The sequence below is a fragment of the Apium graveolens genome, chromosome 5, assembly GCF_009905375.1.
Source record: "Apium graveolens cultivar Ventura chromosome 5, ASM990537v1, whole genome shotgun sequence".
In the NCBI taxonomy this organism is placed as follows: Eukaryota; Viridiplantae; Streptophyta; class Magnoliopsida; order Apiales; family Apiaceae; genus Apium; species Apium graveolens.
In genome coordinates, this window is record NC_133651.1 from 10,671,782 (window position 1) to 10,686,942 (window position 15,161).

Consider the following 15,161-nt stretch of genomic DNA (forward strand, 5'->3'; position numbering starts at 1 on the left):
GCTCATCCTTCAATTAATGTTGGAACACTTGAAATTCATTGTAGTTGCTGAGTCTAACGGCTTCTACTGCTGCTGCTTCACTATTTCCTCTGTGTCATTTCATTTTACAGGTCGAATGTAAGGGTTTTCTCTAATTTATAGATTACATCATGATCAGGTCAAACATACTCATCAAGAAAAAAGTTGAGAAACTTCTACTGTGCAATTTGGAAACGTAAAACATTTTGGCATCTTTATTTATAACTTACTTTCCCGATCTAAATCTCTAACTGCTAATTTACAAAGGAAATGAGAACAGTTAAAATAAACACTAGGTTGCTGATATACAATAGTTGTTTATAGCTTTGTGACCAATAATTTGTCCATATTGGTTTCAGCACATTCGTCATTCAAGCTTGTTTGCGATTATCTCTTTAAAATTGAGTCGTGCTGCCAATTGAAATTCCACAAACTGGTTCTCAAACTCTGTTATAGTTTGCAGGAGCACTTTGTTAAAAGAAGACAACATCTTGTAGGTCCCAATAATTCATCTCTCAAGGCTTTGGAAATTTTAACTGGTTGGTATATCCTTGTTCAGGTATGGTTTGCAGGAGCGATTTGTTTTCTCTTCAGAAACTAGATAGGTTTATTATATATGCTTGTAAATGGGTGATTTCTGTTAAGTTCTGCATATTAGTTTTCTTGCCAGGCTGCATCGGTCAGGTACAATCAACACGCTAAAATGAATCTAAAACATTACAATCAGCACGCTACTTTATCCTGTAATTGTTAACATAACAGAGTATGCTATTTTATAAAGAAATATGAAGCAAATAGCTTATTGTTCTTGCTGTTTGTGCTCATCAAAATGAAAGGAGTATCAATCTCCCCATTTTTTATGATTATAACCTATTTAGGAGAATTAACAACTCCCCCTAAATCCCTGCATAAAATGTTAATATAAAATCTGCTACAAAATTAATTTAATATAATCTGAACTTCTTCCATTCATTTTTGATAGAAAGAGAACATGGATCGTCTCACGTGGATATATAAAATACCACGGGTCTCGCATGCCTATGTTAATGGTGTTAATGAGTTCATTGCATGTGCGGTAGAAAATCTAAGGAAGAAACAGATCGAACATGGAAAAGAAGACAGGATCACATGTCCATATCGTGATTGTTATAATCTAAAAAAGTATCCTAATATTGACACTGTTCGTGAGCATTTATTTCTCCGTGGTTTCATGGAAGATTATACTAAGTGGATTTGTCATGGGCAGGGAATACATACTAGCAAGACTGAGACTTCTAGCAAAATTTATGAAACTTATGGAGACAGTATGCCTCGTAATGAAGAAAATGATCCTGAAAATGATAGGGTTGAAGAGATGATCCAAGATGTTGAAAAAATCCTAGTGCACCAACCAGAAGTTCTGGAGAACTTGGTTGATGATTCTAAAAAACCTCTCTATCATGGGTGCAATGTTCAATTTACTAGGTTATCAACAACCTTGAAGTTGTGTAAACTCAAAGTAAAAAATGGTTGGAGTGACAAGAGTTTCACTGAAATGCTCAAACATTTAGCAGAAATGCTTCCTGCAAAAAATGAGCTTCCCACTTCCACATACGAGGCGAAGAAGATATTGTGTCCAATGGGTATGAATGTAAAGAAGATACATGCTTGTCCAAATGATTGTGTGGTCTTTCGCAAGGAGCATGAACATTTACACACATGTCCAAAGTGTGGAGCCTCCCGATATAAGCGGGATGGAAATAATTCTTCTATTAATGACAAGAGGCCTCCTGTCAAGGTGTTGCGCTACTTACCCATAGTGGAACGATTCAGACGTCTCTTTCCAAATTCCAATGATACAAAGCTTGTAAGGTGGCACGTGGAAGGGAGAAAATCAGATGGAATGCTCCGACACCCGGCTGACTCTCCGCAATGGAGAACCATTGATGGTAAATTCCCATAATTTGGAGGAGAGGTTAGAAATCTACGACTAGGGCTTTGTGCAGATGGCATGAATCCGTATCGCACTCTAAGCTCTACACATAGCACTTGGCCGGTTCTTCAAACGATATATAACTTGCCTCCTTGGCTATGCATGAAGCGTAAGTACATCATGTTGACATTGTTAATCCTTGGTCCTAAAGAAGCTGGAAATAATATAGATGTTTATCTTCAGCCACTTATTGAGGATTTAAAGTTATTGTGGGATCAAGGTGAGAAGTTGTATGATGCATACAGTCATATATATTTCAATTTTCGTGCCATGATCTTCTGCACTATAAGTGACTTTCCCGGCTATGGTAACCTCTCAGGTTACACGATTAAAGGAGCTAAAGCATGTCCAATTTATGAAGATGCTACGATTGATCTTCGTCTGAAGAACTGCAAAAAAAATGTATATATGGGTCATCGCACGTTTCTTCCACTTACTCACCCTTATCGTAAGAGGAAAAACGATTTTGATGGGACTATCAAGACTCGAGTGGCTCATTTTCCTTTAACCGGGAAGGAGGTCTTTGAACGAGTTAAAGACATTGATGTTGTTCTTGGGAAGCTGTATAAAAAGCCAACTCCGAATAGTATTTGGAAGAAAAGATCTATATTTTGGGATCTACCATATTGGGAACACTTGCAAGTGAGACATTGCCTTGACTTTATGCATATTGAAAAAATGTTTGTGAAAGCATTATTGGGACACTACTGAATATACCTGGTAAGACGAATGATGGGATGAAAGCCAGGCTAGACTTGCAAGAGCTGGGTGTACGAGCTGAGTTAGCACCACAACAATCTGGTAAACGTGCGTATCTACCTCCCGCTTGTTACACTTTGTCCAGGAAAGACAAAATAAGCTTTTGTGAGTGTTTATCAAGTGTCAAAGTTCCATCTGGATATTCCTCAAATCCAAAAAACCTTGTCTCAATGAAAGACTTGAAGTTTCTAGGTTTGAAGTCACATGATTGTCACATACTAATGCAACATCTTCTACCGCTTACAATTCGAGGCATATTGCCGTGGCACGTGAGAGTGGTTATCACGAAATTGTGCTTCTTCTTTAATGTTATATGTAGCAAGGTCATCGATCCTTTGACTTTGGATAAATTGCAAGCTGATATTATAGTCACACTTTGTGAATTTGAAATGTATTTCCTACATTCATTCTTCGACATTATGGTGCATTTAGTGACTCATCTTGTGAGAGAGATAAAAATTTGTGGTCCTTTGTATGTGCATCAAATGTATCCTTTCAAGAGGTTTCTGTGCATTTTAAAAGCATATGTGAGAAATCGGCGTCATCCTAAAGCAAGCATAGTTGAAGGGTATTCGGTTGAAGAGACTATTGAATTTTGCACGGACTATCTAGCATCTACCGATCCAGTTGGAATTCCGAGATCTCGTCATGAAGGTAGACTTGACGGTCAGGGTACAGTAGGACATAAAATGATCACTCTCGGTGCTGAAATGCTTGATAGATCCCATCTCTTTGTTCTACAACACATGACAGAAGTTAATCCTTACTTACAAGAGCACATACTGGAGATTCGATGAAAGAATCCCTCTAAGGGTGGCAAGTGGGTTACAAATGAACATAATCGATCTTTTGTGAAATGGTTTAAAGATCGAGTGATGTCTCAATATTTAAAAAGTCCTTCAACAGTTTCCAATACTCTGAAGTGGTTAGCTTATGGCCCAAACATGCCACTGAGTTCTTTCCAAGGATATGATGTAAATGGGTACAGTTTTTACACACAACATCAAGATAATAAGAGCACCGTGCAAAATAGTGGAATATCTGTAGAAGCTTTTTCAACAGAATTTGAAAGAGGCAATTCCATTGCATCACGAGATGTAAAGAAGTCTTATTATGGGGTGATTGAGGAAATCTAGGAGATTGATTACAAAGATTTCAAAGTTGCACTATTTAAATGTAAATGGTTTGATATCCGTCGTGGTGTTCGAGTGGATGAGTCGGGTTTCACTTTGGTTGACTTCAATCGGTTTGGTCATGAGGACGATCCATTTATACTTGCAACACAGGTCAAACAAGTTTTTTATATTCGAGACCCGGCTGATGTGAGGTGGTCAATTGTTCTTCAAGGTAAGCGACGTATTATTGGAGTTGATAATGTCGAAGATGAGGAAGAGTATAATCAATTTGACGAGAACCCCCCTTTCTCAATTGGCCTACAAACCACATCTATAGAAGATAGTACGGATATATATAAGTTATGCACGCAATGACCATGACGAAGGGGTATGGATTGATCATCAATAATGATTTGAAATACCTTCATGCCAATGAAGGTAATTTTCTACCCTATAATTAAGAACAGAAGAACAGAAGAACTCTGACAAATTCATCTTCAATTTATTCATTTAGTGGACACAAAGTGTGTGCAGAAGTGTTGATTTTTTTTAAGTAATTCTACTTTAAAACGTTAAGTTCAACATTTCCAACCTGCAAGTCCTGAAAAAATATTGCCTGGAGAACAGAAGCTGATATTCCTTTCTAGACTCACTTTTACTTAATGTGAAGATTATACCATACCAAAGTTTGTTAATCAGATACTATTGCCAGATGAAGACACTGATGTACTAGAAACTCGATTGCTATATATTTTACTTATGTGTGAACTTGTAGTTCTACTTATATAAATTTTGATAACACGGCCATAGTTTTCTGGTTCTAATAAATACTAATAGGTTGTTAATTCTTTTTTCTTTCTTGTTCTTCCCTTCTTAATTATATGAACTTTGTAGTAATTTTTAACTTGGGCTTGTAATACGACGTTATTAGAATTTCCTTATAATGTGCCTGGACTGGCCTTAGTGATGAACTGGTTCTCATTTTGTCCATGTGCACAGTTGGACTTGGTATTTTAATATTGGATTAGAGCATAAGCTGGTGATTCTTTTGCAGACTGTTCGTGTGTAGAAAAGGTCTGAGAAAGGGAGCTATAAGTGCAAAGATATAGTAGACCATCACACTGCAGAGGTAAGTCCAACTTCATTTATTGGTGTCATTAAACTGTCACGAGTAGGTAGAGTTCAAAATGTCATTAGTTGGTAGATTAGTGCTCAAAATTGCCTATTCTGTTTTGCACTGTCATGCACTATAAATGTTACAGAGTTGATTATCTAGATAGGCATTATAGTAGTTATTTTTAGTCTATTACAAGTAATGTGTTTGTATTATCATTTAGAAATATAATAATTTGATATTATCAAATTAGTTTCTCTTTGAACTTATTTTTTTTTCCTTAATCATCTACGCAATCATCAACAGGTGTGAGCTGTCACAGTACATCCATCTCAGAAGTACTTTGTAACAGCGTCCCTTGATTGTACATGGCATATCAAACCTTGATCTGCAAAACTGTCAAAACTGGCATCTCAGAAGTACTTTCAGTCTTTCACATACGAGTAATTACTTTAAATTGTTCAACTTTCTTAGGTTTCTGAAATAAATGGTATCAATTATCAGCTCCATAGACACTGTTGTAATAATCCCAGCTATACATGATATTTGATCTTACAGGTGCAATAACTTAATGTACCATATGTACCATATGTAATAGCTCTTACATTTCCTAACCTATTATGTTACAGGTATAAGATTAATGGATCAAGATGAAGATAGGAGGGAGCAAAACAGAGAGGAAGACAGAGAGCAAGACAGGGAGCAAAGTTCTGAAGAATTAGTCAAGAAAAGAAGCAGAGGTCCAACGTTGTACAAAAACTTGAAAAGAAGGATCGCAAAACAGAATTTGGATTGTAGCATTTCTTTGAATGAATATGATGAGCCAATTGGGGATATGCTTAAAGATTTTAGGACTTTTGTAGGATCAGTGGTTCGATTCCATGTTGATATAAATATCGAGAGTTGGGACCTTGTAAATCAAGGCTTGAAAGATGCAATATGGGAAGATATTAAGGTACAATAAGACAATAAGGCATTTGACTTCAACTGTATTTAACATTCTTTGGCTGCTTGCTAATATTTAACTATTAGTAATTTATAACTTACTCATTATGTTCAGACCCGATGGAAATTGGATGATTCACGGAAAAAGAACGTGTTAGAAAGAGTAGGAAAGCAGTGGAGAGATTTCAAGGGAAAGTTGACTAAGAATTATTTTCGAGAAGGCAAGGATCCGTGTGAAAAATACAGCTTCATTACCGAGGACACGTGGAAAACATTCAAAGAGAGACGTGAGACTGCAGAGTTTAAGGTAATTCAATGTCAATTCCTGGAAGTAGGCATGTCTGATAAATTATAAATTATAAAGAAGTATAACATATCTAGATTCTGCAAACCAGAATTTTTTTTTTGATAAATTATAAGACTATACTCAGACTTTTCGAATGGAATCCATCTCGGTACAATAAAGAACTTACACAAGTGATCGGGTAGGTCAGGGAGTTCAATAAATCTCAATCATTATTCGACAAAAATAATTGATTATAGTAGGCAGAAAGGCTTACTGATAATGAGAATCAGTGCAACTGTTAAGCAACTCAGAGAAGTTCCCATCTAACAAATCTTGTCTATACCCACCTGAAAAATCCTAGTAATTACCCATTCTTGTAAAGATGCAGTTTACTAGTTCACATTGCCAATAAAAAAAATGAAATTAAACAAGGGATTACAAAATTACAGTTTCAGAAAGTAGAATTTGCTGCACTGAGACAAGTCTGACATATAAAACTGAACTGGATGTGGTATCATCTGTTGTTTCTTCCCCTTTCGTACTCAAACTGGATTCATAAGATTGAAATGTTGGTGGTTCAATGATGGCTCCTCCTGTTGTAGATATAAACACAACGTCATAAGAAGCTGACACTTAGCTAACAGAATATAATGTCCAAGTTTCTATTGTAAATTAAATTCATCATTGTAGCTAATTCTTCACCAGCATCATATTCTTCTTCATCATTGTCATCATTTTTATATTCATCTGAATTAACTAATTTTGACTAACATGTAACTTTTTATCTTTATTAAACAGGAAATAAGCGAAAAGGCAAAAGAAAGTCAGAAACATAATGAACATGTTCATTACCTGGGGCCTAGTGGATATGCTTCAAAAAGAACAAAGTGGTCTATTGATGACCCCATCACTTCTCTCAATGATCCTGATTGCAGCAATCTGTCAATGCTATCAACTGAGCGTACTGAACGCGGTTTTGATTGGCTTAGAGCACGTGCAAGAGCTGATGGACAAGGTGGTCAATACTTTCCAAATAAGAAGACAAAGGATGTGTGCCTGACCATGGTAATACACTATACTTTTTAAAATCAGCAGGGGTATCCTTGTGAAATGTAGTGTTTCTAATGAATTTATTTTACAGAATGAGTTGCACAATCATGCATCAGAAGGTTCATGGACTCCACAAGGCCATGATGATTATTAGCACATGCACTTGGGAATAAAGAGCACGGGGGACGTGTTAGAGGCGTTGGTGGAGGCGTGAAAATAAAAGATGTATTTAAGTCAGGGCCAAGGATATATAGTGGTCTTGTATCGACAGATGAATTGGCCACCATTACGGAAGAAATCAGAAAGAAAGTTCCGAAAGAGTGCGAGGAAATGATGAATTCAAAATTGGAAGGCATCTTCAATCAGTTGAAGCAGATGGGTGTGTCACTCGAGGCTGATCAATTTGTAAATGATGCTGGTGCCCGAAAAGTTGATAATGCTTGAAGTAGTTATCACTCGGTGGATCCGGAAGATTATTTCTCAACTATCAAGGTACTGTCAACATAATTTTGGACTATTAAATCTCTTGATTAGTTGGGTTGAACCCGTCAAAAAAAGTTGTTCCTGCTTAAGATTGTGGACTTATGATTCTTCTTTCATATTAATTCAATACTGATTCAAATCGAAATCCTAACTCACTAGAAAATTAGTGAAATTTCTACCGTATAGATTCACAGGGGCCAGTGAATCAAACATATAGTACTTACTATACGACTGAATTATTTTGTGCTCTAAAAAGACATGACTTGAACCTGATATAATAATCTCTTTCTAATGAAAAATTCTTTTGAATATTACAGGTTCCAACATTTTGTCGGCTATGTGTAATACATGTAGAAAGAGGAAAAGTTATTGCAGCTAGAGGGACTCTTTTCCCAACCAATCAGGGAGAGATGATCCATAATAACCCGACTGCCCCTCAGAATGTTAGAGTATCAGTTGATGATGTTATAACTGAATACCAACTTACTCCACTTCCTGTTTCATGTTACGAACACGAGGCAATAGGAAATGCAGCCGGTAGCTTTGTTTAATGGCCGAAGAACCTTGTGATGTTGGGACAGGTATATCTTGTTTGGTTCAATTATGAAAAGTTTCCATTAAATATAACCCAATAAATATGTCTTTGATTAGGATCCTATATTGGAAAAGAAAAAACTCCAAGAGATGACGCCAATTCAAAAGTCATCAAAGGTTGAAGGTAAAGGGTCGGTGACTCCCCTGAAGCAAAGCCCTAAAGTAGTTGGTGATGACATAAATTCGAGTGATCACTGTGCAGGTTTAAGTTTCTTACTCAAAAAGAGGCCCCCTTCTAAAAAATCCGATGCATTCGTTTTTGAGGAAAATGGAGAGGGTCCAATATATATCACACTCGAAGATGTCAATCAGTTTTTGAGAATGAGTTGGTTAAACATACCCATTGTGGAACTGTTTGTAAAGTAAGACTCAGTCTTTCTTCCTAATTCACTTTAAAATCTATTAGCACACACATATATTGTGATAAATAATATTTGTAGGTATGTTAGCAAGTTGTGCAAACAATTGAAGGACGATAAGTTTGCATTCATGTTGCCATCTAGACTAGCAATACCACATAATCATGAGCAGCAAAAATGCAAGGACGAAGCAACTGATTACATGACAAGTATTTTGGTTGCTAATAAGGATAAACGTTATATCCTAGCCCCTTACATCCAAGAGTAAGAATAAAATCATAGTAATTATCATGCTATATATATTATATAATTATATTTCGGCTAATATATTATATATGTTTTTATTGTAGAGATCATTGGATGTTGCTACTTTTTTGTCTCAATGAAAGTGCTATATACGTGTTTGATTCGTTGAAAAAAGAAAGGAAGATACGGTTGACCACACCTGCACGAATGTATGTTAAAATTTCAAATTTCATGTTGTATAATTACTACATAGAACCTAGTCTTATAAGTGATGTGATGAAAGTATACGTATTTTACAGGGCATTTAAATTATATGTACCTCAAGGTGGATTGAAGAATAACAGAAAAGAGTTTATTTGGCATCACACCGAGGTTCAGGTATAACTTACTTTGGTTTGTTTATTTCACTTATATTATATGCTCCTCACTTTTTAGTTATTATTTATGAATCTTGTTTGTTTATGTGTAGTGTCCCCAATAAAAAGGAGGCACAAAATGCGGTTTTTTCGTGATGAGGTACATGTATGACATTGTCGTGCTTTCTCAAAAAAATGCCAACATGAATTGGAAAATGGTAAGGAAACTAAAATATTGTAAATATTGGTTTACAATTTTTAAAATCAAGGACTAATATTTGAAGTATGTTAAATTTTTGGTAGGGTCTTGGTTGTAGAAGCTATGGTAGAAAGGAAATTAGCGAGATACGAGAGATTTGGGCTCAATTTTTTACTCTTGAATGTCTATAGTTAGGTAATTTTTTTCAGTACATATCATTAATTCATGTTCACAATAAATATTGCCATTAATTCATGTTTTGTTGAATAATTTATTACATATATAATTTTATGTACTAATATAAACTTCTTTTTTCAGGGCATGGTACTTGGAGATACAAGAAGAGAGTGCAGAACAATTACAAGGAGTCTAGATATCATCAAGAATCGAGTTAGTCTGAGGGATTTGTCATGAAAACATTAGTTTTTGATGAATTTTTGTAAATATTGCGTTGTAAACTAAAATTATGAACAATTCCAAATTTATTTTAATATAATTTGTGAACCTTTTTTATTTTTTGGGTGTACCTCTATTTTTAATATGTGTAGTAAACAGGTTAAAAATGATCAGGAAAAAACAAATGCAAAAAAAATTGATCAGGAAAAAATATTTGATCATGCAAAAAAATGAAATTATAGACCTAAGGCGTCGGCATTTTAGGACCCGACACATTTGCTCTACAACTTTTAGCGTCGGCATTTTAGTGAGACCGACGCAATTGATAAAGCACAATAGTGTCAGCATTTTAAGAAGACCGACGCAATTGATAGGCACAATAGTTTCGGCATTTTAAGAAGACCGACACAACAGGTCTAAGATTTAGCGTCGGTTGTTTAATTGACCGACACTGTTTGTAAAACTATAGCGTCGGTTTTCTTGCCTTCTGTGTGTGTTATTTAACCGACGCTAAACAGTTTTTTGCGTTGACCATTTAACCAACGCTGTAGGCATTTACCTACAGCGTCCCCTGTATTTACTACGCTAAAAAATCGACGCCTTAGGCCTTTTTTGACCGACGCCTTAGGTCTTTTCTGTACTAGTGTAAGAATATCCATGTCCAGTAAATCAGACCTCAGAGTTTCTATTCCAGGCTGACCAATACCTCCTCTAGTATGAGTTTTGATAAGTTTTAGCTTTTCATTATGTTCCACCCAAGTAGGTTTCTTGATGGACTTATCAATATCCTCCTGTTCTAAAATAGAATCCCTAAGTCCTGTTGACACAAATTCAATATGCTTGAATTCTTTAGGATAACTAAATGTATAAACATCTTTCTATCTTTTATCCTTCTTGCTGAGAGGAACATACCCTGTAGATAAATCATGAATCTTTCCTCTTGTTTTCTTCCACGGCTCTCTTTTTGAATTTGGAATTTTTTGCTCATAGTCACTGCATGCTCGATCAGCTTTTCTTCTGTCAATTCTTTCATGTTCATCAAGAATTGATTCATCCAATACTTTGATCACCTTTTTATCAGTTTCAAAATCAGCTATCAGATTCACAACATCAGGATTTGCTTTTTCCTCAGATTTTATGTCTGCTCCAAGAGACACATTTGCATTAGTTATATCAACTTGAGCAATGTCAGCGGTTGATTTCTTCTTTCTTTGGACAATCATTTTTTCAGTATCCTCAGCTTCTTCTTTTACATCATTTCCTTGTACAGGAACAAAACCTTCCCTAAATAGAACATTCAGAAAAGTAGAATCAATCGCAGAACCTTGACTTGAATTAGAAATTCTTCCTCTTCCTCTTCTTCCTCTAGCTTTTGTGGCTCTTCCACCTCTTTTTCCTCTTCCTTTAGAGGTGTTTGCTTCAGCTTCAATTTGAGCCATTAGCTCCTTCTGTTATATAACTGCTTCTTCAGTTGGTAGATCAGGAAATTCTTCAGTTATCAATCCAAGAGCACTTCTGGCATTCTTTTGCTCAAACCTCTTATCCTTCTAGTACAGAACAATCTATTCACTTGTTTCCTTGTGTCTGTAAGGAAAGAATAATCCTTTAGCATCTGCTATGTTAGAGATCGTAACATCACCAGTTTTAGGAGCATCAGCATTAGTCTTGTGCTTACCTTCATAAGCACCAGTAGACTTTCCTTGTCCTGAAGAACCAGATCTTTTAGAATGTTGAGGTTGTTGATCAACAGGAGCAATTTGAACATTTGCAACTTGATTCTTATCACCATCATCATCAGTATCTTTATCGTTCAACTGAATAAAGTCAGGTACACATTTTGTGACAGTTATCTTCTCCCCCTTTTTGGCATCAGTATTGGAAAGAACAGAAAATATAGCATCCAGTTTATTAGCCATTGAAGACACTTTATCTTCCAAGGAAGAACATCGAGTATCCATGCTTTGTTGAGATTGAACCACGGCTTTAACAGCCTTTTTCACACTTATGAGTTCAGCTGAAGTAAGTGGATTAATCATAAAGGCATCAATCTTGTTATGTAAATTAGCATGAGATGTCTTCATATCAGCAAGTTCAGAGAGAATTCCTTTCACAGAGATGGTGGAAGCCTTGAGATGCAATTTAAGGTCAAGGTTTTCGAGTCCATCATATGCCATGTGAACATGTTGCATACCAACGACTAAGGAGATAGAAGAATGCGCATCTCTCGATGCAAAATCCCATTCAGTCTTTCAAAAATGCTCAGCATCAACATTGTAATTAGAAGGATCAACAATGAAATGTGAAGAAGAACCAACATTAGACTTCTTAGATGCATCAATAGCAATCTTAAGCTGAGCTGTGTCAGGATCATGAGGATCACTGTCTTCATCAGAATCAGAGCAAGACAGACCCTCAGAAGAATTTGCAGAGCTCGGCAGAATTGCTTTGCCTTTAAGAGGATCCTTAGCAATAATTATATGTCTCTAATGAGATTCTGAAATATAAAATAATGTAACACCTAAATCTCTCTTTTCTTTTCAAGTGATCTCATCACTTCTCACATAATTTATTACTTTGAAGAGTAATATATTTCTCACATAAGAAAGTTTATAAGCAAAGAAAAACTTATAAAATTCTTTTCTCAAAACTACCTCTCCTTTTGCCAGTACAAGACACTGCCACTCAGTTTTAATTTTTTGTTTCTAATAGTATTTTCACACAGTATCACAGAAAGGCACAATCACATATTTTGAAAAGAAATATGAGATGGATGAGAGCAGTAGTATGTTTGTCATACAAATAGAGGTAACCTTAAATAAGAGACTATTTATAATCATACAAATATTGAGAACAACAGATGAAAATAAGCAATACCTGAAGGTGAGTCCTCAAGTGGCAGTGATGACAGTGGAGGAACAAATAACGCATCAGGATGCTTTAACAAGTTAGTGAGCACCAAAGAATCATTAGTAGAAGTTGCTTGAATGGACAGTTGATCAACATCAGGATTTGTTGTAGCATCAGGATTTGATTTGTCAGGAGAATAAACTAGGCCAGCATCAGTACTTTAAACTGATGGTTCTTGTGGGGCCTGAGGAATATGAGCTGCTTTAGTAAGAAGTGATGAAGGTTCTTGTGTACTCTCCTCAAACATCAGATCATTATCAACTGCATCCACCTTTGAGAATATATCCTGATGGGCCTTCTTTTCTTGCAACAGTTATTCAGAGTCAACAAGAAGATTACTTTGAGCAAAATCAACAATTATTTGTGTAGCCTCTTTGTCTGCATCTTCCGTTTGAGAAGATGGTTCTTGTGTGACTGGATGTGTCTCAGTTGCTAAATCCCTTTGAGACTTGGGTTCTTTTGGACTGACATCCATAGTAGAAGACTGATTCTTTTTTTTTCTTCCTGATGTACCTAACCACATCTTCAACTTTTCTTTTTAACTTGCTCGTGTCAGTTTTCTTGAGCACAGCAGTTTCTTTGATTACTGAAATCTGTTTGACCAGAGCACTAGCATCAGCAGTTGGCTCCTTAGTTCCAGTTGTATCAACAGAGTCATCAGGAATTGCAACTGTTAATTTTTTTGTTTTCATCCTTGGCCCAATGGGCATCTGATCATCAGAGTTAGAATTATCTTGCATGATCAGCCTTGTTTTCTTGACTGGAAAACATTCTTCTTTCTTCTCACTCTCACTCAGTGAGGCCTGTTGAGCTCTCTGTTTAGATTAAACAGAAATATAAACCAGCCTTTTCTTTAGTACAACTGATGCCTTTTGAGAGACATCAGAAGAGGCTAATTTAGGAGATGAGTTGGAGTTCTGTTTAGTAGAAGAGATGCTTGGGTTAGAAACAAGAAGGGTAGTGCCTTGTTCCACAGTATCAGGAAATTTAACAGAGGTGCCAGCATCAGGATTTGCAGGCACTTATGAAGGAGTAGGTCTATTTCTCAATAGAAATTTCCTAACCTCATGTGGCAGAAAGGGAAGTCCTGAAAACTTATTCTTTTCATCTCTTTTGATATGATTTGTAATAGCCTTCTCAGAAATTTAAAATACAGGAAGCAATTCATCATTATCAAATTCAATATTAGGGCATAAAAAATTAAAAATCAGTTGAAGAAATCTAGTATACCCTATTACTCTTGATGCATCTGTTCTGTTACCAATTATGAATTGAAGAATGGTGTTACAAAAATCAAAATTACCAGAATAGAGAAGAGAATACCCAATTTTCAGAGAAGTGGATGGAAGAGCATCAAAATTTGTTGTCTTACTCAAGAAACATCTGTTGATGCAATCAAAGAAGAAATTACATTCCCTCTTGAATTTTGTTCTTGTCAATTTCCCAATTGTTGTGATGTCACCTTTGTAGTTCAAAGTTCTGAGCATATCAAACAACTACTCAGTTGTATAATTGTTAGGAGCACCATCATAGGCAGGCAACCTCAATGCTTGAATTAGAACATCAGCTTCAACTCCATACCTCTGTCCCTTAAATTCAAAAGAAAAAACAAGTATTTGTTGCATTAACTAGAGTTTCATCCCATACCTGCATTACATCTCTATATGATACCTTAATAGGATTTGTGAGAGCGTATCCAATTAGACATTGGAGTAAACAATCCTGTATATCATGAAAAGATTGAGGAAACTGCTGATGTGTAAGTGGAGCCAAGAAGTTATTGGTTCCAAAAGTGTTGCCATGAATAATAGTGGTTTGAATGAAGAAGGGTGAAAGCTCAGAAGATGACATGATGTTTGTAGCTATTGAGAAAAGATGTTCGTTAGATGTGAATAATGAGGTAATGTGTGTATGATAATATGTGTCACAGAGGTTCTTGCGCAAATATAAGTTTACAAAGCTTTGTTTTATCTAACATACACGGAGAAGGAAGTTTAGTGAATTAGACTTCTGATAGAGGATAATTACTGAAGAATTAGAGTAGAAAGTGGAGTAATGTGCGGAATCAGAATCAAAGGATGCACTGCCCTTTTAGTAAATCGCTGTGTGACTTTGTTCAACAGTTTATCAACTTTCACACAATAATTAAGAAGACAATCAATTTTTCAGTATTAAACAATTCAGAAATCAATTGTCAATAATTTTCTAAATTAATACAAGCTGACCTGTCATCAGTATTTGGTACCTCTTATCTGTCAGGATTTGACATCATTAGGATTTGTCGAATCAAATTCATCAGTATTTGTCAAAATAACTCAATCTTATCAGAGAACCACAATTTTAATCTCAAGAATCATCAAAA

The 15,161-nt window shown here is 35.7% G+C and overlaps 1 protein-coding gene across 1 annotated transcript; it reads left to right on the forward strand.

Moving 5' to 3' along the window:
- Nucleotides 1-1,009: 1,009 nt before the first annotated feature.
- LOC141659793 (uncharacterized) lies at nucleotides 1,010-3,546 on the forward strand. The gene is made up of 4 exons (XM_074466720.1): nucleotides 1,010-1,946; nucleotides 2,142-2,210; nucleotides 2,310-2,553; nucleotides 2,682-3,546. Exons 1-4 carry the CDS (start codon nucleotides 1,010-1,012, stop codon nucleotides 3,544-3,546), a joined length of 2,115 nt encoding a protein of 704 aa, XP_074322821.1.
- The last annotated feature ends 11,615 nt before the right edge of the window (nucleotides 3,547-15,161 follow it).